Below are 27,500 nucleotides of genomic sequence, written 5' to 3' on the forward strand. Positions count from 1 at the left end.
TTCTATTTTTTGTTTTCCTCTTTTCCTTTTTTTTTCTTTTTCTTTTTCTTTTTTTTTTTTTTTCTTGCAACGAACCGAGCGATCCTGTAATAAATTCTATCGGGATCGTCGAGAGAGGCGGAGAACTCTTCTTTTCTATGTGAACGCGCACATGTACAACCACATATTCATCGACGTCGTCGTCGTCGTCGTCCTCGTCGTCGTCGTCGTCGTCGTCGTCGTCGTCGTCGTCGTCGTCGTCATCTTGAAGCGAAATTAATTTTACCTCTCTCGGCGTACGTATTATAAACGAATATCCTGGAGAAACGGTGCACGTAGTATGTGCCACGGAAATGTCCATAAAATCTGGGCACTTTGCCAGATCGGCTCGGAGCGTGACGTAAAACGGACTGTCGGTTTCAACGGAGATACATTATTCTCGGTGCCAAGCCGCATGAAGAAAGAGGGGTTGAAAGAGACGAAACCTACTCTTTCCTGTGGAAAGACGATACTTTTCTTCCTTATATTTCTATTTTCTTCGTTGGACTATTGGCTATCGAATAATGTCCTTGTATTGATGACAGGATATTGATGGGCTTGAGATTTGCTTTATTTCAAAGTTAAATGAAAAGGATGAATGCAAGAAAGAGAAAAAGAGAGAGGGAGAGAGATAGTGAAAGATATTAAAAAAAAAAAAATATGATTTTTCTTACTCATGCATGACTTATAACTCGCATTATCGTTACGATCTTTCTCTCTCTCTTTCACTCTTCCTTTTTCTATAGAAAAGAACGAAAAGTACAGACCCGATTGGTCGATATCGTTGCGAGAATGAACTTTCATCTATCTATAGATTTGGTCTTTCTTTATTGAATCTATGTTAGCAGAATTTTCTCTCTCTCTCTCTCTTTATTTTTCTCTTTTTCTCTTTTTCTTGTCTATACGCGTTCACTCGTATAAATCGTTCTCCCTCGAGTCCGTCGACGATTATGAAGGTCTTTATATCGCTGGTAAATTAATCGGTGACCTTTTTCATTCGCTTATTTGACATTGATGACGCCTCTCGCACACGAATTGGATTTCGAATATCTCCAATTTGATGTTAAGCGTTTCGATCCCTCTTTTTTCTTTTCTTTTTTTTTTTTTCCTTTTTTCCTTTTTTACTTTTTCGCATGAGTCAATTAATACGAGTTGAGATCACTTGTTACGAATATCAATCGATCGGATTTAGATTTTATCGAATATCGTTGAATTATGAAAGAAAATTGGAATAATCATTTTTGTTTTATTCTTTCTTTTTTTTTTTTTTTTTTTTTTTTGCAAATTTCATTTCTAAATAAATTAGAATGACGAGAGACGATTGAATGTCCGAATGAAGAAATTAAAAGAAATGAAGAAATGAGACGTAGATTTATGTCGACGGGCAAAAAAAAAATTTCACTTTGAGATTATCGAATCAACGAAAAGGGGCAAGAAAAGTTGCACGCTTTTAAAAATCATTCCGTTAACGAGAACTTCTGATACGACGATACGGGGTGGAAAAAAAAAGTAATAAAAGAAGAGGAGGAAGAAGAAAAAAAGAAAAGAAGAAAGAACAGATCGAGCGCATCCCTTTGATCGACTAACAAGAAAGCTCGCTTTCCATCGATCGAGGTTGCTTCTCCGAAAGACCCATCAACGCGTTCCACGATCAAGCGCGATCTGAAGTGGAATGTCTTCGCGCGAGATGCTCTTATACCATGGCAAAACCCAGCGAGGTGAATCTTCCTTTTCTGTTCCGTCGAACGATTCGCGTCGAGCAGTTAATTTAACCGCCTCCATTAAATTACCTCAAAGCTCGGCAAAAGGAGTAAGGTAAAAGAAAAAAAAGAGAAAAAGAAAAAAAGAAAAAAAAAAGAAAGAAGAAAAAAAATATTGTTGAACTTAAATTCGTTTCCTTCGTTCTTTTATATATAAGAGGAAAAGAAAAAGAATCGTCTCTCTCCCTCTCTCTCTCTCTCTCTCTCTCTCTCTTTCTCTTTCTCTTTATGTATTTATCTGTCTTTATCTTTTTTTTCTCTCTCTTCTTTTTCTCTGATGCCCGTTAATTATTTCTTCGACGACGTTCTTCGCTCGACGGTTATTCAGAAACCAAGCGACTCCAGGATGGATAGCACGCTGGTCACGCTTGGACGCGTGGTCCATGGTCGAGGGTGGTAGAGAAGAAATGGAGGAGAAGAGAGAGAGAGAGAGAGAAGGAGAGAGAGAGAGAGAGAGAGAGAAAGAGATGCGCTGTGAAAAGTGCAACGAGCCGCGATAATTCACCGCTCGGTTCTCGCGTGGGCGTCGTTGTAATTTTATCTCGAACAGAGGACGTGCTGGAGACGGACAAAGGAGGAGGATGTCCAGATGAGAAAGAGAAAGAGAGAAGGTAGAAGGAGGATGTGACACAATGTTTTACGATTCTCATTTATAATGTCGGTAATGTTCCGCTCGGTATGCAGTGCGTATACGCCGACTGCATTGCTAGTGGGGGATGAGCGAACAAGAGAAATAGAGAGAGAGAGAGAGAGAGAGAGAGAGAGAGAGAAAGAGAGAAAGAGAGAAAGAGAGAGAGAGAGAGAGAAAGTATCGCCCCATGCGAGACATTAATTTTCGCATCTGGAATTTATCGCGGCTACCACCACCATCCTTCCGGGTTAGCTAGAAGGATAAGGGAAGAAAGGAAGGAAGGAAGGAAGGAAGGAAGGAAGGAAGGAAGGAAGGGAGCATAGGAACGAAGATTTCAAGCGTCGGATTCGTAACGCGACTCGCGAAACGTTCTGAATTATTTCCGATCCTCGAAAACGTGTTCATCTTCCGTTGAAACGTAAGAAGGAAATGGAAGAGAATATATATCTATGTAATGATATTAAAACTAATGGTACGGAAATAATGTAAAAATTTTTCGGGGCGTCAATTTCTTCGTTAATATATCAAATAAAAGTCTCTCGTAAAATGTTCACGTTTTTTTTTTTCTTTATCGTTATCAATTACGTTGATTGTAAAATAAGTGAATCGAAAGTTGGTAAGATGCCGTCCCTCGGAACGGCAAAGTATAGTTTCAATCACAGAGCGACCGTAAGCGGATCTTTCTGGCTCGTAAGCGATTCGAGTGGGCGAATATCGCCGACAGGCACGTATGAGGAAAGTATCGGTGCCCTGTGTCGTTTTGGATTGGGTCTGCGAGATGCGTTATTGTCCGACAAAGAGAGAGAGAGAGAGAGAGAGAGAGAGAAAGAGAGAGAAAGAGGAGAGGAGAGAAGACACAAGAGGAGAGAAGAGAGCCAATTTGCGAGCGGTCCTCCTATCGGAATTAAAGTCATAAAATCGCGGACTAATAGCCTTGTTACGTTAATTCAGTGTAATGTCGCGCAATAAAGATAAACGTAAGAGCGCGCGTATGCGCGCCCGCAACGAGACTGGCATAAATTTAATTTAACGACGTAGAAGGACGAAGATGGGAAAGCGCCTTAAGAGGGATGAGAGGATGAGTGAGTGACTGACTGACTGAATATGTAAGAGAGAAAGAGAAAGAGGAAGCTCATCCCAAGGAGAGAAGCGTTAAGGTCCCTCTTGATTGGATCCCTCGACTCTACCCTACGACATTTCATCGAACGCTACCTTGATTTATTTCCCTCGAATAAAAATACAGCTTGCTCCGACGACAACGACTACGACAACGACAGCTTTCATGGATCATCAGTATTTAAATTTAGGCGAGCAAAATTTGTTGGATAGATCCATTGATTTATTATGTTTCAAATGTATGATATTATTATTGTTTGTATTGATTCGATTCGACGAAAGAAAAAAAAGAAAGAAAAAGAAAAAAAAAAACAAAAAAAAAGAAAAGAATAACTTCTTTTTTCTTTCTTTTTTTTCTTTTTTTCTTTTTCTTTTTTTTTTTTTTTTTTTTTTTATTTCTCGAAGACTCTTATATGATTTTACCTCGAAACGATAAAGTCTTCTCAACTGATCCATCGAATCATCATAATTATGCGATCGCTGTATCAGCTAGAATGAAATTTCTTGGAAACGACACCAAATGCTATATCATTTACTCTCGTGATTTATAATACTTCGTTAAGCTATCACTAATTTTATTTCGTCTTTTTCTTTTTCTTCTTCTTCTTCTTCTTCTTCTTCTTCTTTTTTTTTCTTTTTTTCTTTTTTTTTTTTTTTACGAAAACAAAGAACATCTCGATTATTCATCCGTAAGGAGACGTTAAAGCGATCTTGGAAAGGAAAATACATCTCATTTACCGCAAAAAGAAGAACAAAATCGCAACTTCCGGCGCTTAACCCGATTATTTGTTTCGTACGAGTGTGAGATTAATCCATTTAAAGTACCAAGCTTCCCGTATCGCTCCTTCGTATTATTATTATTATCATCATCATCATCATCATCATCATTATCATCATCATCATTATTATTATTATTACTGGCCGGTAAAGTGATTGTATCTGATGATGAAGTTTGAGAAGAAAGAATATCGTTAATCGGATCAACGAGGTTTAAATCTATAAATATTCATCGTTCGTTTATAAATAATCCCATAAGAAAATAACATTTCATTTTCGATTGGTTATATTTGTAAGTTTTTATGGGAATAATTTATTTCTTTGATATTTATTAGTGTTGAACGATACCCGTCCCTGTATCTTAATCTCGTCGTCCGCAAAATAAACCGGAATTTAACATTTTTTGGCAAAGATCCAAATTACGGTCTCCGAACGAACTCGAAGATCAAATGATTCAATATATGTATATAACAAAGGCCAAAACAAATATCGTTTTAACGGAGATCCGACAAACGAACGAATGTTGAATTTAGGATGGTACATTTCTGATTTTTCTCGAAAATTCGTGAAATATATGAAAATATTTTAATTAATATTTCTCAATGATATATAGGAAAATATAAAAATTGATGTGTTTTCATTGTAATTATCATTGCAATTAATACGTTGCGGTACATCGGCAATCAATTATTATCAATAACAGTTATAAATTATTAGATCGTAATTAATAACTCTTGAATTTTTCGTGATCCCGAAAAAGTTTACAAATTATTGTAACTTCGTAGAAATTATTTTTCCTCAATGATTTTCCATAATATTCGCTGATCGGTTTATTCATCGTCAACTGCATTATAATTCTTTCTCTCAACAATAGTCGGCAGACTAGAATGAATAATAAACCGGTCGGAGAAACACGTTCTGATTGAGTTAACTGCCAGCAAACGTCATTACACCATCAACTCGAGGACTTAGCATCAAGGCCGTCGAGCGCGCAATCGTATAATCTCGACATCGTATTCAGGTCGTTCTTAGTTAATGTGAACCTCGATGCACCGAGTCTCTCGATGTAAAAGTATAACGTGCCACAGTCTCCATAAAGAAATAAAATTCTGCTCTGGAATTGGTTTTTCTTATTTTTCTTTTCTTTTTTCTTTTTTTTTTTTTTTATTACATATCGCACAACATTTCATATCATTAAACTATATAAAAAAAAAGAGAGAGAAAGAGAGAAAGAGAGAGAGAGAGAAATATGCATATTGAGGTGATATTTATTTTATAATACCGAGTATATTACTTTAAGAAAGATATCGCTATACAATATTAAATGTACTTTTATATAAATTTGAATATCATAAAATAAGATAGGAATCTTTAGTTTGCACGAGAATGTCAAATTTTTAGAGGGTTGGGAAGATGGTTAAATCGTATGGGTTGATTAAATCTTATTACGGGGTAGGTATCTCATGATATAAGTGCCGACGTAAATGCCGCACGCCGAATCGTCGACACCGCGGGAACCGAATTATATATCGTAAACGATTTAACTTTCACACACATACAAATATTCATGTACAATTTTCAGTCACATCAGTGTATATATATATATATATATATATATATATATATATATATATATATACACGTACGTACTTACTCTTCCATAGGTCTATGCACCGACCAGTATTATCTTATTTACGATGCGTCGTAATGATACCGCGTTCGCAGTCGTAAATTGCCGAGAAACGTCTCTTAGACTGACACGTAACACGGTGGAGGAGCTTGCACGGCCATTACGGACATCGGCCTTCCAACTTGGATACGTTTTAACTATGCGAGCGTCCTGCATCGATCATCAACGACGTTATACCACCCACGCCGATTATCGATTCTCTCGAGAGTATTCGAGAAAATTGCTTCCAAGTGTTTTCATTTTTTCTTTTTTTCTCTTTCCCCTTTACTTTCAAATTATCAGTTTATTGAATGAAAAGTAATTAAAAGTATACATTTATCGTAGATATTATAAATATTAATATTTATGAGACATCATAAGAAATAATTGCAATAATAATTTTCCTCCTTTTCTTTTTTTTTCGTTTGTTTTTTTCTCTCTTTTTTTTTTCTTTTTTTTTTTTTTTTTCTTTTGCAAACATCTATAAACACCATTCTCGAGGAACGTTTCGACGTTTCTCATCTTCTGATCGTTCAACACGAACACTCGCCAATTATGGAAACGCGCGTTGAAATCGACGAACGGAAAGATTAACTCGGCTTTCACACATATAAAGCAAGTGACGCCCCTGATCCTGGAGACGTTTACGTAACCGCTTCACGAGAGATGTGGTTTCTCTCTTCTCCCAAGAGAAGACGAGAGCTTGCTTCCGAGCGACATACTTAGCTCGAGATTTCCTCTTTTTATGGTCGTCATCGTCGACGAGCTCGTCGAGCTCGGGTAAATAAATAAATCGTATCTCTTTTCGTAATTGCGAGCAGGGAAGTGCTAACTATGTATTTATTTGATAAAATAAAAAAAAAATATATACATATATATATAAATAAAAGAGACAGAGTAATGATTTTTTATGAAAACTTATAAATTAACAAATATATATATATATATATATATATATATATATATATATATATAATTTTATTCCATCATTCTAAAGATAAAAAGAAAACTTTTAGTTATGTTAATATCATATATAAATAAATCTTTAAGTAAAAATATATTATTTAGTTATCGAAGAAACTAATAAATCTCAGTCTTCATTCTGTAGCAGACGGAGTGTTAAGAAACTGAGGCATTCTATCTCGTCAGCATAATTATAGCAGGCCAGTGCTCGCGGGAGAGTGCGTGTTATAGCTCATAAATATACGTTTTTCAATCTCGGACAGCTTTCTCGCGTTTCCCTCTTCAATATTTTTGTTGTTCCTGTAACACGTCGCGGCATCCAGCGACGAAGGTCGTTTGAATCAATGCCAGAAGCAGTTGCTTTTTTATTTTGATCTGATCTTTATGGGGTTACATACGAAGGCGAGAGAGCGTTATGGATAGGAGTTAGCCGAGTCGAGAGTGAAAGATAAAGATAAAGATAAAATAAAAGATAAAGGAAAAAAAAACAGAAAGAGAGAGAGAGAGAGAGAGAGAGAGAGAGACAGACAGAAAGACAGACAGGCAGACAGAGAAAGAGAATCTGTGAGTAATGCCGTCCCGTATTTTCTTCTTCTTTTGCAGATTGCAACGCGACCTTGGAGCCCGGATCAGGGCAAGACGCGAGAGATGACCAAGCTCTGCAACCATAAGAGGAAACTTTTGCTACCGTGCGCAGCAGCCAGCCCTGTTGCCGCCTCCTGTACCTTGCCGGTCTCCCCTTCGACGTTATCTTCTGGACCAACGTCGTCGACGGCAGCGCCGACAGCAGCGGCACCGATTCACGCCGACTCGCCCACCTCGCCGGACAAAGCCAGAAAAGGTACGCCGATACTTGCGATTATCCGTTTCTTCTTTTACCTTTTTTCTTTTTTTCTTTTCTTTTTTTTTCTTTTTTTTTTCTTTTTTATTTTTTCTTTTTTTTTTCCTTCTTTTCTTTTCTTTTTTCTTTCTTTTTTAAAATATTCGAGATTACTTTCGAAAGAGCCGAGACGATTTAAATGGATTGGATCTTAAGTTCTTATCACAGAATATATATCGTTCATGTATTAATTCAATCAATTTTTCTAATACCATTTTCTAATATCGAGCCGTAGTCATATTGAAATATATAGTAATAAATTCTCAGGTGATAATTGTATCCCTTAGAGGTATGTAACGAGGGGAAAGAAATTATTCGATTTTCTTTTTTATATGATAATATATAACACGAAAAGATTTGAGAAATTACAAGGTACGATGGAACCTTTATCGATCATCGATATATTTTACCTCGTGCAATTTGATAAGTGATCTTTGTAAATCACGAATAACCCCAATCCATATTACTATCGTCTTTAGGAACGAATAGGTGATCAATCAGTTTGAACTTTTAATGCTTTAGTTACGAACACATATAACGTGTGATTCCGGGATAAGTTAAAGAAAGTTTTCTTCGATCGATTCGTCGCGTATTAACAAAGTTTTTCGCCTGTAAGCCGAGTCGTCGCCATATAGAAAACCATCGCGCGTTTATTCGACCTTTCTCTTTTCCTTTCACCCTCTCCCTCTCTTTCTCTTTCTCTCTCTCTCTATCTCTCTCTATCTCTCTCTATCTATCTCTCGCAGTTTTTCTCTTTCTATCTCGTCGTATCCTCCAGTGAACATCGGAACACGTGCCAACTCTTATTGGAGGAAGACCAAAAGTTTTTCTCCTTCCGCCGACGTTCGAGGGAACGATCATTAAGAAAAAATTCGTCGCCTTGGAAGGATGCGAAAGAACGAACGAGAAAGAAAGAAAAAGAGAGAGAGAGAGAGAGAGAGAGACTGAGAGAAAAAGAGAGAAAGAGAAGGCGAAATTGCGGCATTAGCGGAGAGCTCAGACCATACCCTCTTTTCGCGCGATGACATTAAACCTTCGAATACTGTGAGATATGTGGTGGGGGTAAAAGCCGAGGGTGGTGAGGAGGAATGATGTATTACCACCGGCAGCAAATACTCCACGGGATTTTCATTACCAAATCCTAACCGTCGGACGACCGCGCCTGTTTTTTCTTTTTCTCTCTCTCTCTCTCTCTCTCTCTATTTCTCTTTCTCTCTCTCTCTCTCTCTATTTCTCTTTCTCTCTCTCTCTCTCTCTCTCTCTCTTTCTCTCTCTCTATTTCTCTCTATTTCTCTCTTCTCGTTCCTTCTTATTATTTTTTGTTTTTTTACTCCTCCTCTCATCTCGTTAATTAAACGGCTGTTACTCGAAGCGTCTAGCTCGTCGTGCAAGGACTCGTCGTTGGTTGCTGCCGCAGCTGTTCTTTCGTTGCTCTTTTTTTCTCTCTCTCTCTCTCTCTCTTGCTCTCTCTCTCTCTCTCTCTCTCTCTCTCTCTCTCTCTCTCTTTCTCTCTTTCTTGCTCTCTCAAAATCACTGAAATTATAATTGTACGTTCAAATTAAATTCTAGCACCCATGCTCACGTTTTGCGATTCTTCCTCTCTCTCTCTCTCTCTCTCTCTCTCTCTCTCTCTCTCTCTCTCTCTCTCTCTCTCTCTCTCTTTCTTTCTCTCTTTCTCTCTTTCTCTTCGGATTCACTCGTTCGATATTAAAAGGACGGGCGAGAATGTGATTAGTGAAAAGCACGCTCGCGTTAATGGCGAGGTAATAATTAATCGTCGCTTAATACCCGTCCCAGTCACGTGTTTGTCGATCCGCAGAGACAACAAGTCGTTACGCGAGTGAATTGAAAATTTCCACGAAACGATCTCGCCATTATCGAAAATAAACGCGGCGGCGATGGGTGTTTCGATTTATTCGTCGATTGTACATGATTGATTCGGAAAAATATTTTTTTTCTACATATCTTTTCCGGTAACAATAATATTCCACTTTTTTTTCTCCATTTCATTTCATATTTATTCGATTGATCATTCGATGATCTTATAGGTATTATTCATTGAACGATATCACGAATGATCGATCGTATAATGTATTTAGAATGCGCTTTTGATAGTATTCGAAATAAGTGTTAAACGTCGACGATGGCAATGTTTATAGAAATGTTTATAGAAATATTTTAACAATAGCGAGCTCTCTCGTGAGCAAGCAAAAAGTAAAATAAAAAATAGAGAGAGAGAGAGAGAGAGAATGAGAATGTCTGCGCTTATGGTCGTCTAAAGTGACGCTAAGCGGTGATACAAAGTAGTCGAGAGGACAAGATAGAGAGATCGCAGTCTTCACCCCTTCAATGATATTCCTACCCTTTGAAGATCGGTATAAGAGCGACAAGAAACGGGAAATGAAAGGGTCTTGTGATTTCTCTCTTTTTTTTTCTTTTTTTTTTTTCATCTTTCTACCTCTACACGTTTCAAGCGTACACCTACAATGTGCATTTTTCTCTTTTACGTTCGCGAGAAACATCGCTTTTTTTCTATTATTATTATTACTATTATTATTATTATTATTACTATTATTATTATTATTATTATTATTATTATTATTATTATTATTATTATTATTATCATCATCATTACTATTACTATTATTCTTTTTTTTTCGCGACAAAAAGTATCTACGAATAAATTTAAACTCTCTGGAAGAAACAAGTTTTCTAATCGAACTACAAATATTCAGGAAAGCGCTTGCGTTCGATGAAAAGTCGTAAAAAATTTTTAATGAATTTTTTCCTAAAGTACGTTTCGTCGTTCGTCTCTTTTATCTCGTTAACTCGTAATAATGGTTATTTTAATTTACGGCTTTCGAACAAGTATTGGTAATAGTAGTAGTAGTAGTAGTACTAGTACTAGTAGTAATAGTAGTAGTAGTAGTAGTAGTAGTAGTAATAGTAGTAGTAGGAATAGCAGCAGTAGCAGCAGTTTTCTTCTTTTTCCTCATAGAATAGACGGAGTGAAATTAAAATGCGTCTACGAAGTGGTCGACAAAGAGGACGTTTAAATAGCTTTCAAATGTACGCTTGTATAAAAGTAGAACGAGAGAATTTGGTTGCTCGTAATATTTTATAGACTTATATCATAAATTCCGTTTGCGATCGTTTTAGGTATTACACATCGTGGATAGAAAATAGACAATCCAAATAAACGAATCATGGAAGAATAGTAGGTATTATTATCGTGTTCGAGGTGTGCAGGATATTACAGCATACTGGGTGGTATAAATTGAATTCCGTCATGAAACCGTTACAATAATGGGGTGGTGGAAATGCATTATACACTCGAGGAGAATTGTCGTCCATCCCCATTTTGTGGTGTGCTCGCGCATGCCCGTTCACGATTTTATGCCCTCTTAAACAATTTCCACTCGTAAACAATTTTCCCCTTCTTCGTCGATCGATCATGCCTGTCTCACGTCGGCGTAATGCGTGCTGGTTAAACTCCGACATCCCAACGTCGAATGATTTCACGAGCGACGCATCTCATGTACTTCGTGCGTTTCGTGTGTTTTGCGGTTCTTCTCATTTTTCCATCATCTCTCTTTCTCTCTTCATTTCTACAGCCCTCTCAACATCCGGCCTCAATTCCCTTCTCCTTCTGTTGTATCCATCTATTATTGGCATTGAATATTTTCAAGGAACTTCGAAAGGGATGTATTTGCGATTATAATAAATGACATGACATTAAGTTATTTGTCATCGAAAATCATTATTGTTTGACGAATAAGTTCGACAGAAAAATTATTAAATCTTCTTTATGAAAGAATCTTTCTTACGACGAAGGATTTTTTTAGGAAAAAGAAAGAAGGAAAAAGAAAAAAAGAAAAAAAGAAAAACCATTCGATAAATTCTTAGAGCTTTTTATTTAATAGAGTTAGTGCGAAAATTGCAAATCGAAGTTGTATCTATTATGTAAGAGTATCCTTCGTGTATATATATATATATATATATATATATACATGTATACGTGTATAGATATCTGGCGAACGACCGCGCGTTTTCCATTCTGTCTATCAAAGGAAAATTGAAAGGATCCTTTTGATCTGCTCCTGTGACGCTTATCGCTTTTGCTCTTGATAACATGTCGAGGATAGCTCGGAATTGTGATAGAAGAAGGAAACGCGCACCCTGCGAGATGTCCGGAAAAGGGACCAATCGGCCTTTCGTGTCTTCTTATCGCGCGGCCGATCAATAAGTCCCGGGAGGAGGAAAGAATCCGCTCTCTATTCGCTACCAACGACAAGCGATGCGTGGTGGTGGTAGTCACGGTGAAGGAGATGGCGATGGAGCTGATGCTGCTGGTTGTGGCGGTATTGCTGGTGGTGGTGATGGTGGTGGTGGAGAAGCCCGGACGTCTCTCGAGGTGGGGAAGGCATCCCTATCTTCGTCGTTGCTGGTAGACACAGACTTGATAAGGGTTAATTTCATACGAAGAGATGAGGAGTAAGGGAGCGAAGCGAGTAACGCATACCAACGCGAACTACACATCAACATGAAACGAGAGACGGGCGAGAGTAGATGAGAAAAGAGACGAGACGGTGGTGGTAGTCCGCGGTCTCGCGACTGTCCGCTCGTGATTCTTGCGCCTGCCCGGACTAACGTGCAATCCCTTGCAATCTCTTTCTCCTCCTCGTCGCTCTCTGTAGCCCCTCATTGTCGCGCAAGCGCACTTCAAATCACGAGTATTCAGTCTGCAACGACGCCTCAACCACGAAACGTCTGATCCGGGCTAATCTCCAATGATCGCCGGCAACTCGCTTCTCGGCTGTCTCGAAAGTCTTAGACTTTCCGTACGTTGTCGTCGGGAAAACGACGATCAACTCACCTTTCATGCTGTGAGTTTGCCTTCCCATAGTCACGAGTTTTTAACTCACGTCTCTCATTCGATCGCTTTGGTGTCGCTTTGTGTGCACCGTCAATCGAGTTAGTGGAATACCAACGATGTGTTTATACATCTTTTAGTTTTACTCGATATATTTCGATGATATTATAATCGAGGATCACATTATAGTGCATTCTGGGTTAAAGTGTTGCCGTTAAATTGTAGACATTCGTTCACTTTATGCTAATATATTTTTTTAATTCTTTGTTTGAAGAATATTACAAAATTATCGTGAATAGAATTATTCCGTTGCGCTTATCATTAGGAAGATTTACAGCTTACACTGTTGATTACGGCTCCCTCGAAAATAAGGGTAAAAGGGAATGATTGGCGCGTTGATGTGAAACCCCCCCTCGGAAGCCACAAAATGCTTGGAAGATTTTACGCAAATCTTCGTCCCCTTGAAAATCGGGTTAAACCGCCGCCACTAACAGAGATAGAGATACAGTGAGAAGGTAGTAGGGGTAAAAGAGAGAGAATGAGGAGGTGCCTTACTGCGGAGTAGAGATTCATTACTAGCCGCACCCCCTTCCACCTCTCGTTCGTCCTCTTTCTTCTCCTTCGTTTCCTTCGGCCCGAGTTATCTCTTCAACCCCGTTCCATTGGTGTTCACGCTGGAGAATAATTATCCGTTGTAGCTTTACAGATAAAAGACCCCCCGTTGAAAGCTACCTTTTCTCTCTTCTCGTTCGCCCTTCATCGTAGCCCTCGTAAATCACAGCAATTTCGAAGTGTCGACGACTGTTATAGCACTTTACCGGCACTTGTGTACACTCGGTCGATAGCTTCCGGCATAGATGCTCTCACGAACGAATACAAATGCTGATTTTAATATTTTTTTAAGCGACCCCATTTTATCTCTCTCTCTCTCTCTCTCGTGTAATTGTTTCGAACGATAAAAAGCTTTTAAAAAATTTCCGAAACATTGTTTCATTTTTTTTTCTTTTTTTCTTTTTTTTTTTATGATTTTATACCCGTGAAGATTTTCTATTTTTTAACTGATAAATTAATTGACTTGTTTGCTTACATTAAAAAGGATCTTAATTATATTACGTAATAACAAGTTATCAACTTGTATGCGCAGATGGTCTCAGCAAGAAAAAAAAGAGAAAACTGGTGGGTATAGGGGGCTTGTACTCAGGAGTTTCCGTATCGCAACTTCTGGCACAGCGGGAAAGAGCTATCGCTGCTGTTTCCACGTCGGGAGTTCAAGGTTCATCGGTGCCTAATGGATCGCAGGTAAATACCGCTCATAATTCTTCTTTGATTGCTTTGGCGATAATAATGGCTTATTACAAATGCACTTTTCTTTGCAGGTGTGGCCGATCGCGATCCCTAATTTGCAGATGCAACAAAGCAATCAACAAATCTGCCATCAATCGTTAAATTCACCCTCTCAAAATCACGACGTAAATAGTTCGGTACGAAATTCTCAACAGCGGTTAAATCAGCACAATATGCCTGGGATGATAATGGGAAATCCGCTAATTATGAATCAGCAAAGTACTAATTTCAATAATATGACCCAACAACAGCAGCAGCTTTTGCAGCAACAGCATCAACAATTATTACTACAGCAACAGCAGCAACAACAGCAACAGCAGCAACAGCAACAGCAACAACAGCAACTGATGCAGCAACATTTATCGCAGCATCAACAGCAACAGCAACCTCAACAACTTTTACCTCATCATCAACAAATGCAGCATATGCCGTTGTTGCAACAACATCAGGAGCAACAACAGCAGCAGCAACAGCAGCCACATCCCAACGCTGTAGTGAATCAATTATCTCAACAGCAAGTTCCTCATTATATAAATCAGTTGAATCAACAATCCTTGCACGTTATGCAGCAACAACAACAACATCTGAACCAACAACAGCAGCTTCACATACAACAAATTCAGAAACATAATATGCAACCGCCACAACAGCAGCATTTAACATCGGAAATGGATCAACAGCAAACAGGAAATTATAATTCGCAGCTGCCTCAAGAAGGTTACGTACATCATTTACAATCTTCGCAGATGTCGCAACCTGTTCTTCATCCGCTTCAACATCAACTTCATCAACATCAAATACAGCAGCAGCAGCAACAACAACAGCAACAAGATCAGCATGGTATGCAGACTCAAACTATCGATCCATTTCAAATGCAAATACAACAACTACAACAACAGCAGCAACATCAACAACAGTTGTCACAAATGTGCGTGCAGGCTCAATATCCTAATCAGCAATTATCTCATCATACGATGGATATTATACAGCAATCTAACGGCGGGTCCGTTATGAGTGGAATCAATCCTTCTGATTTGCAAAATAGACATGGTCGTACGCAACCAGCTACAGAAGATGATTTAAGTGCTAAGCAAATGCAACAACAGCAACAACAACAGCAACAACAGCAACAACAGCTGTTAATGCATAATCATAACTTACAACGGCATCAAATCGTCGAGAATGGAAATCTGTCAAATAATCCTCACGAAAATGCACAACGAATGTATACGCAAGGCCAAGTTCAATATCCAGCGAGAAACTTTGATACTCAGAAGATATCGACTGTGGAAGCCAAATTTGGTCATCAACAACAATACACTTTAGTCAGCCACGCGGGAAGAAGTCCAACTATTAACCATGCTACAGAAGTACAATCGGGTATGGGACCAACTAGCGGACAAGCAGGAAATATACATTTTAACGCAAGAGCACCTCCGTGGCAACAAAATCGTACAGTTGTCACGACTAATCAGACTTCATTAACTACGGTCCAAAATATTACTTGCAATTCTTTTGATCGTGTTCCTCCTCTCCATCATCACATTCCACAGACGTCAACCTGGACCGACGAGGTAGCGAGGAAGAAAGCCAAGTCAACTAAGAGTATGATGAAAAAACAGCGTCAGCATGGTACATCAGATATGAGGAGTAATAATGGCCTGGATCAGCCAATACCAAGTCCAATTGACGAATTTAATGACAAAGCGCAACAGAATAGCGATCAAATTGGTTCGACGGTTAACAGCAGTGGTCCTTCATTTTTAGAGGATCCTAGTGGTTATTTAGCACAGCAAACTGCTTTACTAAATAGTACGATATCGCGGCAAACTGGCGTTAATAACACTCAAGTGGCCATATTGAACAGCCCGAAAGTACAACAAACGAATCATAGTACTCATACAGCGAGTAATCCCTATCTTGCGCAACCAAAGCCTTCCTCTGCTGCCAGTCCTTCAAGTACAACATTTAATTCTGTGAAAAATCATGCCACTTCACCAGTAGTGGTACACAGCAGTATGACGCCGACGTCTAGTAATGGTGCCATCGATTCCGACGGTAGCCCTTGCCATGGCTGTGTTAGCAGTGGTGACAATCAATCCTTCGTTCAAGATCAATACAACAAACAGCAATTACATCGACAATACGTATTGCATTCTGATCAACGCGAGGATCCAGTTACATCGTCGACGTTTGGTGAGAAATATCAAGGGAGTCAACAACAAATTGATTCAAGACCTATTCAAGGAGGTACTGTTAGTACTAGTCATGGTTCACCGATCGGTACAAATAGTCCAGCTAATTCGGATGTCCCTGCTTCCTCAACACCTGGAATATCTCAACCAGCAACACCTCAAAGTTTAACTTCATCCCAACCATCGACCCCGCACAGTTATTCTCAACCACCAACGCCCCATTCTCTTGCATCGTCGTCTGGTCAATTACCATCTCAACCTTTAACTCCACACTCTCATCCATCTTCATCGAATCAGTTTGCAACTCAACCGTTAACTCCTCAGGCACCGCAGCCTTCGCAATCATCGTCTAATAACAGTTTAGAACAGCACTTGGAAATGTCGTGTACAGTTGCAAATAATCCCAATGCTGTTTCACCAAGTACATCTCCTTCTCAAACATATTCTACGCCTATGGACAATATAACGTCTCAGCTACCAAAAAGACAGGCTGTCAGTACGAGACAGCTATCGTTAGATGGCTATCAACCACATCCACATACAGTGAATACAGTTTCAAGGATACCATTAAATTCTTTTACCAGTACGTCGTCCGTGATAACGACTATGGCAAGCGGACATACGGTTAGTAGTAATACAATTACGTCTGTGCTTGCTGGAAGAGCGAATACGGCGACCGTATCTATAAATACGCCCTTGGGGATGCCTAACCCCGCTATTTTAAACATTCTTTCCAATAAGCCTCAACAGCCAACAACGGCATCGCCCGCTCTCGTGAATGTAACAGCGACGTCGACAACGGCGCATCATCCACATTCGATACCCCTTACACCTAGTCAATCGTCGACGATCACAGTATCGAAGTCACCATTGGAGATGGTTCAGAGTGTAGTAAGTAGTATTCAGGTACCTCAAGCGACAATTAATTCACCAATGCCACAGACTCAACAACAGCAACATCAGCAACAACAACAGCAGCATCAACAGCAACAACAACAACAACAACAACAACAACAACAACAACAACAACAACAACAACAACAACAACAACATCAACAGCAACAACAACAACAACAACAGCAGCAGCAACAACAACAGCAGCAGCAACAACAACAACAACAACAACAACAGCATGCTCAGCAACAACAACATCCGCAATCGAACGTTCAAGTTCACAATGTCCTTACATCTGGTGGTATATTGAAGCATCCAACAGGATCTACTTTGCCACCCGGACATATTTTAGTGTCCAGTGGTGGACAACTCATAATGGCAAGCACTGGGTCTGCTATTAATGGTGTGATGGCACCGCCACCACCGAAAATCATTTCTAATGCTAATTCAATGCCACCGTTATCCGTTTCGCCGATGGTCACTAGTGTAACTGGAGCAGTTAGTCAAGTTATACCGGCAGTTGGTGTAGCTCAGCAAGTGATAGGACAACCAACGGTTTTGGTTAATGCTATACAAACACCGGTTCTTATTCAACCCGGTGTTATGACGATGGACAGTATTGGACAAAATGTACAAATACCTCATCTCACGGTTGCTACCGGGAACGTTATACAAAATGCTCAGTCCATCTTAGACGCAAATCAAGATGTGACGAGGAACGTGAGTACAAATCAGGGTATCGTGAACCGTCAACCGGCTCTACTTTCACCCGAATCCGCGCTGAGTAAAAAGAAAGCGTACAAAAAACGAAAGACCAATCCTCAAACCGTAGCGTCGATGCTTCACATTGCTTCGTCTCAACAAAATGCGGGTATGCTGATGCAATCGCAATCGAATTTTGCGCAGCAAAATTTCCAAGCACAGAGCATAGGTGGGCCAATGTTGCAGGCCCTTACAATTGTTCCTGGCAAAGGCGGTGCACCCGCTCAATTGGTCATGAATGGTCAAACAGGTGCAACGTCCGCGCAATTTAACACTCAACAGATTATTACAAATCCTCAACCTGCTCAACAAATAAATCTTTTGCAACCGGTTAATTTGTTGAATGGAGCAGCTGGAATGGTACAGAATTTCCCTACCATCCAACAGTTTATCGTGCCTGGAATAGGAAGTATGGTCATGTCTGCAGACGGTACTGCGACTTTGTTGCAAGATACTGGAAATATAGGAATGCAGCTACAAATACAAAATGTAAATGGTCAAAATGTCCTTACGCCGGTGCAAAGTCATAGCGGAATATTTAGTCCGAGTCAAAGTATTTTGGCAGCTGGACCGGCTGGGATGGTGATCAGAGCACCGCAAGCAACTAGCAGCAAAATCATTCAACAGCACAGTCCTGGTGCACAGTTCCTGTCTCCCAATAGTGGTCAATTTCTAGTAAATGGAACGACGTCTTTTGGGAATCAATTGAGTCCAATAGTGGCCAATGTTAGTCCCAATCAACAGGTGACATTTAATACGTCTCAGGTTAGGCCACCCAATATGCAGGGCCAACAGGAATTTATACAAATGAACGGCCAAACGTTGATGGTACCTTGCGCGACCGCTCAGAATATTGCCGTTTCATCAGCACCGAATCAACAGAACACAACTTTCGTTCAGCAAAATACAACTATCGTTCAACAACAAACCACTATGGTATCGAACAATCAGATACCAAATTTTCAGGCAGCGCCTTCGAACAATGCAGGTCCCGTTGATCCAGCTTTAAATCTAGATCACAATCAGCCATATATTCTAAGTTCGGGCATGATCTCAGGAAAACCGCCATCTTCTCCAAAAAATAGCATTAATTCTCCTACCTCTGATCAAAGTATAGAACAGCAGCAATATGTTCTTGCTAGTAGCAGTACTTCCGTTGTCGAAAAAACGGGACAGCAGATCGATCAACACAGTCCGTTGATGGCGAGGCATTCCGTATCGACTCAAACAGCTGGTAATCAAGCAAATATAGTACAGGCGGCGATGATGAGACAGGGTTCTCCACCAGATACGACTACGCATAGTCCAGGAAATAGTCAGCGGTCAAACAGTCCAGCTGTCGACACGACAACACATGGAGCAGCTTCTCCCGCGCCACCGATCAGTGCCAGACAGCATTCTTCATCTACGGTAATATAAGAAGCAATACATTATAAGATATAATACATTAGAATACGTGATAATCATTATTATTATTTTTATAATTGTATATTTCTGCTTTTCCTATTTTTTTTTTCTTTTTCCTTTTGTTTTTTTTTGTTTTTTTGTTTTTTTCTTTTTTTAAAGGACGAGCGTGAAGTCGAATTTTTTAATCGTATGGTTTTAGCCCATGGTTCATTGCGTGTCAAGCAGCGAACCCGATTCTGGTGACATCACGATGACGTCAGAAGATTGGAGGATTCAAGGTGTTACCACGAAAGAGATCACACTAAGTCAACCCAATCTTCATGGGAAGACTTACGTGGAATCGACGGTGACTACTGGGATCCAGGTTGGTACCCATGTAGAACAGGGTAACCGTCATCTAGCTCTAATAGACATGCATCAGCCAGCCGATACGACACACGCAGAAAACACATACGCTGACTCACAGGAGCATATGGACACATCATCACCAAATCATTCCATTTATTCAGACACAATGGACCACTCTCCACTGGAGGATCAGCTGAGCGTCCCTAAAGAAATAACGGATATCTCTCATCAAGAGATCGATGTCAATAATCCGTTGCCTATTATAGGACAAGCGCATTATCAACCGATCCTCTATCATAGTCATCATTATGTGCCTAATACGAACGTGTATCGGCAGCAAGCCTTAGTGCCAGATCATGCTCATTATACGATGCTACCTCACGCGAATAAATTCGATTCTAAGTCTTGCGATATTGAACTTCAGCATAATATCGTCGAAGAAGATAGCGATCAAAATCCCGAAGATAAAACTTCGGAACGAGAAAATATTCCCTATTGTCCCCAAAATGTAGCCTGTCAAAAATTCATTGGCGTAGGTATCGCCGCGCCCGGTCTTTATCCCCATTTATATAATTATAGGTCTGACCCTAGTGGCATTGCTGTCGTAAATTATTCACCAAACAAACAGGCGTATATAAATCCTTACGTTTACAGTCAACTTGCATATGCCCAAGAGGGTGACGATGGGGAGGAGAGTGATTCCTCGCTTGAGGAATAGCATCTTTCTTTCGTACGGTCGATCGATTAACTTTAATTGAATTTGTATATTAAGAGAAATAGGTTCCACAGTGGCAGCCGCGGATAAATGGCGAAACACTCATTGCGAACCCATCATAAATCGCTAACATTAAGTTTGTAATTAATTTGTATCTAACGTTACTTTTACTTTTTATGCGCGTCTTTTTTTTTTTCCTTTGCGACGCGGAGCATACATGCTCGATCCATCTATAGCGTTATTATTTAAAACGTAAATACATTGCAATAATGTAAGCGTATTATTAACCGTGTGCTAGCGGATTATTTGAAAAGATCATGGTTCTTTATATTGAGAAGAAATAAATCTTTTGCTGAACAATATCCTTCTGATAATCGAATAATATAATATATATATATATATATATATATGCGTATATATATATATATATACACACATATATATGTATATATATATACACACACATACATACCTTATGACGAAAAAAAAATCTTGCAATGAGCATGCATTAAAAAGTTTGAGTTTGTTTATCTCGTATCGTTCTTGTTTTTGCATGTCAAAATGAAAGAATGAAATCAAACGTGCCACCTTCTTCTTAATCATTTTATCGTAAGCGCGTTGCTATATAAGTTTGTGATTGTTTTACGTTAGATTCTACGTTGCCTATGTTTTTTTTTTTTTTTTTTTTTCTTTTTTTTTTTTTATTATTGATTTTTAAACAGCTTCTCGAGTAACCACAATAAGTTTTAATGATAAAAGAAAATATTGGAGAAAGAAAAACTATACGGATATGATCTGATATTCGTGTGCTTTTTTATTCTTATCCATTTGCTCGGTCGATTCGAAAGAATGATGACGCTATTGCTAAAAAAAAAAAAAGAACATACACACATATGGTTTAATGCGAATATTAGTTGGAAGTGTTTATTATTTGATATGATATTAGCATGCGGTTGGTAAGCTTGTGCCTGAGTTGATCGAGTTGTATTTGACAGATCTATACGTCAGAGACGTTGAAGCAAGCGGAAGGTGTGGTGAGCACGGTGAGGTGCGAGGGCAGGGAACATGCCCTCGGCCGAGGAATCAAGCGAAAGCTGGAGTCCATCCATTCGATGCATTCCACCCTGCATGAAGACCAAGATGGTCAGTATTTTGTACGGTACAATTAGATCTTAATTAAACGTCAATAGCTAGATTAATTTTCTTTCGAAGAAAGAAGTATTCTTGTAGGAACTATTCGATTTTTATAAATTTTACCAAAACTTAAACCAATGAATTTTTGTTAGTTTTCTGTCAACAAAATGTACTTTTTTTTTGAAAATTCTTACATACAAGAATACTTCTTAAAAATACTAGCGCAAAAGAGGCAATGTAAATTTTCTTGTAGATCTTGAATACTTATTATAATACTTGTCAATCTAATTCAATCTTTTTTACGAGCTCTTAAAATGTTTTTAATGAAATGTCACTTTTTAAAAAGCACGTGAACGTGATAATTGCAACATTGATTTCACAATACAAAACGTACGAAAAATTTGGTACGAGGGGAATGTTATTATCGGTTATGCCTTTTTGATTTGAGTATATTTGATTATGAAATGCCACGCGATGTGTATTATAAGACGCTCTTCAAACTCACATTTGCATTGATATTTGCATGAATGACGACGGTCTTTCTTTGCTTGTGCATGTTTAGCATAACGCGCGTATTCATGTGGTACGCTTACTCGCTGCATGGTAAATTGCTTTTGTAATCGCTTGGAAGTGTTTGTAAGTTCTTCATTCTATATTCACGATTGTAACTTTTAACGGCCATTTATCTTTCTTTTATCCTACGGTATAAAGAAAAAAAAAAAACAAAAAAAAAAAATATAAAAAAAATAAAAAAACAAAAAATAAAAAAAAATAAAAGAAAATAAAAATAAAAAAATAAAAAATAAAAGTTTATTTACGCACGTAATTTGATATCGCGTGCGTAAGTAGAGAAACGAGAGAAAACAAACAAATAACATTTCGTCATAAAGCTGCTTTATCATTAATTACATTCGCACGAATGTTTACGGAACAGGTAAGTGACGTCAGTACTAAACGGATTTCATTTATTGTTCGCGTATTAGATTTGTAAAGTACATAAAATAACAATGTTACTCGTTATATGTAAATAATATACGTCAAAGTTTCGTTGCGTTTACTAATTGGCTGTCAGGTTTGTTAATATCATATTCTCGCAATCACATCGAATTGTGTGGCCAGGGGGCTTCAATCACATATAAGTTCACTTTGTAGGGGGTGTGGCTCATCGATTTACGGCGTTACCTGTATATATTCATCCTCACATAATTTTTGTACATAATTGCTATGGCATGCGCGCAATACGTCGTGGGTGAAATATTGACAAATTTTATAACAAATTCGGCTTTGAAAAAATTTCAATCGTGTCATAGGAATTTCATTTAAACGTTCATATTATGATAAAGTGCTATGATAAATGGATAAGATTTGAATTTGTTCGTATCATAATTTATAAAATTTTAATTTACTTGAATCGTTTAAAGTTTCAATTTAAATTCAAAATAATTTCAATCGAGGAGCTCATATATTTTCTATTAATAATTATTTTTTCAAGTAATCGAGACAAAGAAGATTTTTCCTTTTAACAAAGATTTGACACAAAAATACAATTAAAATCACTTGCATGTGCTCACACGAACAACTTGATATATTTTATCCCACTTCTGATTTTGCCTTATCATCAGTGAATGATGCAACTAATTATTTTTAACGAGCACTCGCGCGAAGCAAGAAGCACATTTCGGAGGATGGACAAATGTACGGCTCGATGTAAAAGACGTAGTTGTAAAATTCTAACAATTCACCAAGGCAGTACGAGCTACGGGACTAATTTTTCTGTGACACGCACCGCAATCATAATTAAGCGTTACGTTGTTTTGCGCTGCACATCTGAAACAACAATTAACATCCAAATGGCGAAGAACTCTGTAAACTCGTTTGATATTTATTTAATTATGCTCAAAATAATCTTGAAAATCAAAAAACATTACAATAGTTATCATGCATTACGATAATTTATATTATATTTTTTTCTACAGTTTCGAAATGCCAGACTTTTTCTCTTTGCACTCGAGTATAAACAAAAAAAAAAAAAAAGAAAAAAAAAACAAATAAACAAACGATTAAGCTTTCGATAACAAATTATTTACAAATTAATTACACATTGCTATTAATATCAAATAAAATCATATTTATATATCCAAGTAATATTCATTGTTATTTAAAATTTATTTGCCAATTTCTGTATGATATATTTAAAATTATTTCAAATAGTTCGATAATGTTATAAAAATATATATCAAGTGCAAAGAATTAAGGGACAATCAAAAATACGTACGAGCTTGCAACAAGTGTCCGTATAGTGAATATTTCAATAGTCTGCATAAATCCATTAAAAAAAAAAATGAAAAAAAAAAGAAAAAAAAAAGAAATAGAAAAAAAAGAAAAGAAAAAAAAATGTTCTTTCCAATATCTCGATAATAATTCCTCTCGCACCATGTATAATATAAAACGAGCCACGAGCCCCGTTTATAGAGAACGAAAAGTAGATAAAGATAATAAGAAAAAGAAAAAACAAAGGATCGTTCTTTGGAATCCTCAGTAGCTGAGACAAAGGTGGAGGAGAAAAAGCAATGGAAACTGGAAGTGGGTGAACTCGTGTGGGGTGCAGCAAGGGGGAGTCCCGCTTGGCCGGGTAAAGTCGAGTCCTTGGGTCCACCGGGCACGATGACAGTTGGGGTCCGTTGGTACGGGGGAGGGGGCACTCTCACCCAGGTCGATGTCAAGGCCCTCAAGTCGCTCTCCGAAGGCCTCGAGGCACACCATCGTGCCCGAAAAAAATTTCGGAAGTGAGTTTGATTCGACCTTTTTCAGATTTCTAGCAAAGAGATCGAGTCTTTTTCACGAATCTTTTTTTTTTTTTTTTACAAATTCTCATCTATATAACAAAATTGTTTTTCAAAGAAACTTTTGTCCTTTAGCAGACAATTTCATCGGAATGAAAGTGGATTGCTGTACGCGGCTGACCATTATCGATTTGTGCTATTTAATTAAAAAAAAAAAAAGAAAAAAAAAGAAAAAAAAAGAAAAAAAAAAGAAAAAAAAGTAGCATTTGTCTTTTCATGAAAAAAAAAAGAGAAGGACGTTTGATAAATTAAAAATGATCACGTGAAATGGTCATAAACATACAGCAATATTCATTAGCAAACCAACAGCCAATTAATTCATATGATATAAATCGATTTCTTTTACGTGTTCTCGCAGTTTTTATTATCGTAAGCGCAACGAACGAATTCTACGGAGGAACGATGATTAACATCGAATCATGTAGAAAAGATAACGATAAAATATTTGGAAAACTATAAGAAATGAAATTATATATGTGTTTACTATACATATATCTTTTTTCTTAACGGCGTTTGTTTTTATCCTTTTCGTAGCACGTTTAGATTTTCGTTTCGCTTTTGCTTGATACACCGATCATATTATTATTAATTATTATTATTATTATTAATTATTATTATTATTATTATTATTTATTTTTTGTTTTTATTATCATTATCATCATTATTATTATATAACTTTATTTAATCGTGTGCCGATCGAAACGGCATTCCAAGGCCTATTAATCGATTAACTTTACGATTTTATACTTGATCCTTGTGTTTTTTAGAAGTCGTAAATTGAATATGCAATTGGAAAATGCGATACAAGAGGCTATGGCGGAATTGGACAAGATAAGCGAATCGTCGCATCATCGAGAGAAGGCGACGTCGGCGGTAAGAAGATCGTCGAAGGTTTCATCGAGTCCAACTACGACCACGAGAAGTCCTGCTAGCAATGCCGTCGCTAAAAGATCGTCCAAGAGATCAATGGGAACAAGTTTAGATAATGGAAAAGCCGATCAGAAGCAATGTCGATGATAATTCGTTTTATAACAAATTATTCGCCTATCGTAGATCAGAATAATTCGAAAATACGAAAAATCGATTAATTTGAATGTCGAACGATATAGATGGTACATAGCTATATTTCCTATTATTATCCATTCCCTCCTTTAATCGGACCCGAAGAGAAAAAAATCTTTGAATTTTCTTCGTTCCTCTTATTCCTTATTTATTCCGTCTAGAGTCCTGAAAGGTCCTTTACGATTGATTAGCATCGAAGAACACGTTCTCCCGATTGCATTTCTTTGAAACGAAAAAATCGAGACACGCATACCTATCTTGACGTCGTTCGCTTCTTGTCGATACCCTTCAATTAAGAATTTCTCAGTTGTTCGAAGTTGCGATTGATCGCTGATAAAAGTATTCCCTTTGTCGGCTGTCACTCGTTTCAGAGTAAAGGGAGATTAATCGTTACCGCGTTTGTATAGGCGAACGCCTATATAATAATCCAACGTTTCTCATTCCTCATTCCATCTTTTCTACAAGACGTAAACTTTTTTCTTTTCCTTTTCCTTTGCGTGCAAATATCATCGGGAAAAGCCTAACTAGTCTAAGAAAAACGAACGAAGAAAAGTTTTATGTCGATATAATCGAGAACGAGAGAGAGAGAGAGAAAGAATGAGAGAGAGAGAGAGAGAGAGAGAGAGAGAGAATGATATGAAGTGGGGAGATGAGAATCAGAGTGATCGGAATCGAAGTAACGAGCCGTGAGAAAGGAGAACTAATCTCTAATGGCAGCATGGGGATACTTTTTATATCAGGCCTGTCTACGGCTACCGAGCTCTCAGCTTTTCATCGACGTCCACTCGCATAATTGATCGTTACTTCCTGTTCGTTTGTTCGTTTGTTCGTTACAACGACTGCGAAATTAACGATTTAAAGATCTCGCTCGTTACGATCTTGCGACGTTTACCGATATAATGAGATCAATTTCAACTTTGAAAAAAAGATTAAATTCATTGTTCGATTAATCGCGAATTATTATTATTCCAATGGTGCTAGTTTATGATGAAATACGTCTTTACGTGAAAGCAAAAAAAAAAAAAAATTAAAAAAGAAAAAGAGAAAAAGAAAAAAAGAAAAAGAAGAGAAACAAATGCACAGAATGTATTCGCGTGGATCGGAACAATATGTATGTATGTATTTCTCTACCGTCGTACGAAAATCAATGGCCGACGTACGACTGGCCTATATCCGATGTTTCCAGACATTAATTAAAATAATGAATTAATAATGACTTACGGATTGATAACAATGAAGAGCCCGTAGATTCATTTCTTTTTACGGACTTTTCCATCCTAAAATTCTGAGCGTGTATATATCATAGATATAATAGTATATACTTATACGTATATACATGCGCTTGTACATAGGAGTGTCCTTTTTATTCCGAACGATAAAATCGTATGAAAAAACGGATATAGGCGAATTTTCCGTCGAATATTATTTACGATATAAATATAAATACTTTCCTCTCGGCAAGGTTCCAAAGAATAACAAGAGAAAGAAAGAAAAATGAAAAAAAAAAAAACAAAGGGAAATAAAAACGAAGAAGAAAATAAAAAACAGAGAAACAAAAAGAAAAAAAAAAAGAAACAACAAAAAACCAATTTTCGATAATTACAATATTATTGCCTTTCCGACTTACGCTTACGATCGATAAAGATTTTAGCGATACTTTTATCGAGTCACTCTCAATTGAAATTTTTACGTACAAAAGATTGTTATCCTTAACGATAAGAATATTTCGAATACAATGAGTAAAACCCTCGAATACTATTTTACCGATCGATATCAATGTATGTACATGTATAGAAAGGAAATAGTATACGAGCTATCAGTTTTATTAAAAAACTATCTGTGTATATGTAGACGCAAGCGTAGGCGGAAAGGATCGTTTTAATGATACGACCTCGCGTTGTACACCATTACTATAAATATTAATTCGACACGTTCGACCATTTTAACTAAAGGAAGGATGGTTCATGAAAAATATTTTAAATCTCGGCATAATAATTTTATAAGTACGATTAAGTACATACTACGCTAATCGGATTTGTATATATAGAAAAGAGCGATACATCGCCGACTGGACGTTATTATGAAGAAAGTATTGTATTTAAGTTTTTT

The 27,500-nt window shown here is 37.7% G+C and overlaps 1 protein-coding gene across 5 annotated transcripts in view; it reads left to right on the forward strand.

The window, feature by feature from the left end:
- LOC118439618 (uncharacterized) overlaps positions 1–27,500 on the forward strand; it is a 250,038-nt gene that overhangs the window by 221,261 nt on the left and 1,277 nt on the right. The window contains exons 3-9 of one of the 5 annotated variants that reach the window (XM_035861383.2): positions 7,538–7,775; positions 13,832–13,986; positions 14,064–19,292; positions 19,489–19,653; positions 21,348–21,495; positions 24,026–24,272; positions 25,097–27,500. The exon at positions 25,097–27,500 is cut by the window's right edge and continues 1,277 nt beyond it. In XM_035861383.2, coding sequence (XP_035717276.2) covers positions 7,538–7,775; positions 13,832–13,986; positions 14,064–19,292; positions 19,489–19,653; positions 21,348–21,495; positions 24,026–24,272; positions 25,097–25,346 — 6,432 coding nt within the window. In that variant the 3' untranslated portion in view covers positions 25,347–27,500. Of the gene's footprint in view, positions 1–7,537; positions 7,776–13,831; positions 13,987–14,063; positions 19,293–19,488; positions 20,684–21,347; positions 21,496–24,025; positions 24,273–25,096 lie in introns of those variants that run through there. The other 4 variants (XM_035861384.2, XM_035861386.2, XM_035861385.2 and 1 more) reach the window with 4 other exon arrangements.

This window comes from Vespa mandarinia, chromosome 2, assembly GCF_050613455.1.
Source record: "Vespa mandarinia isolate Hongniang chromosome 2, ASM5061345v1, whole genome shotgun sequence".
NCBI lineage: Eukaryota > Metazoa > Arthropoda > Insecta > Hymenoptera > Vespidae > Vespa > Vespa mandarinia.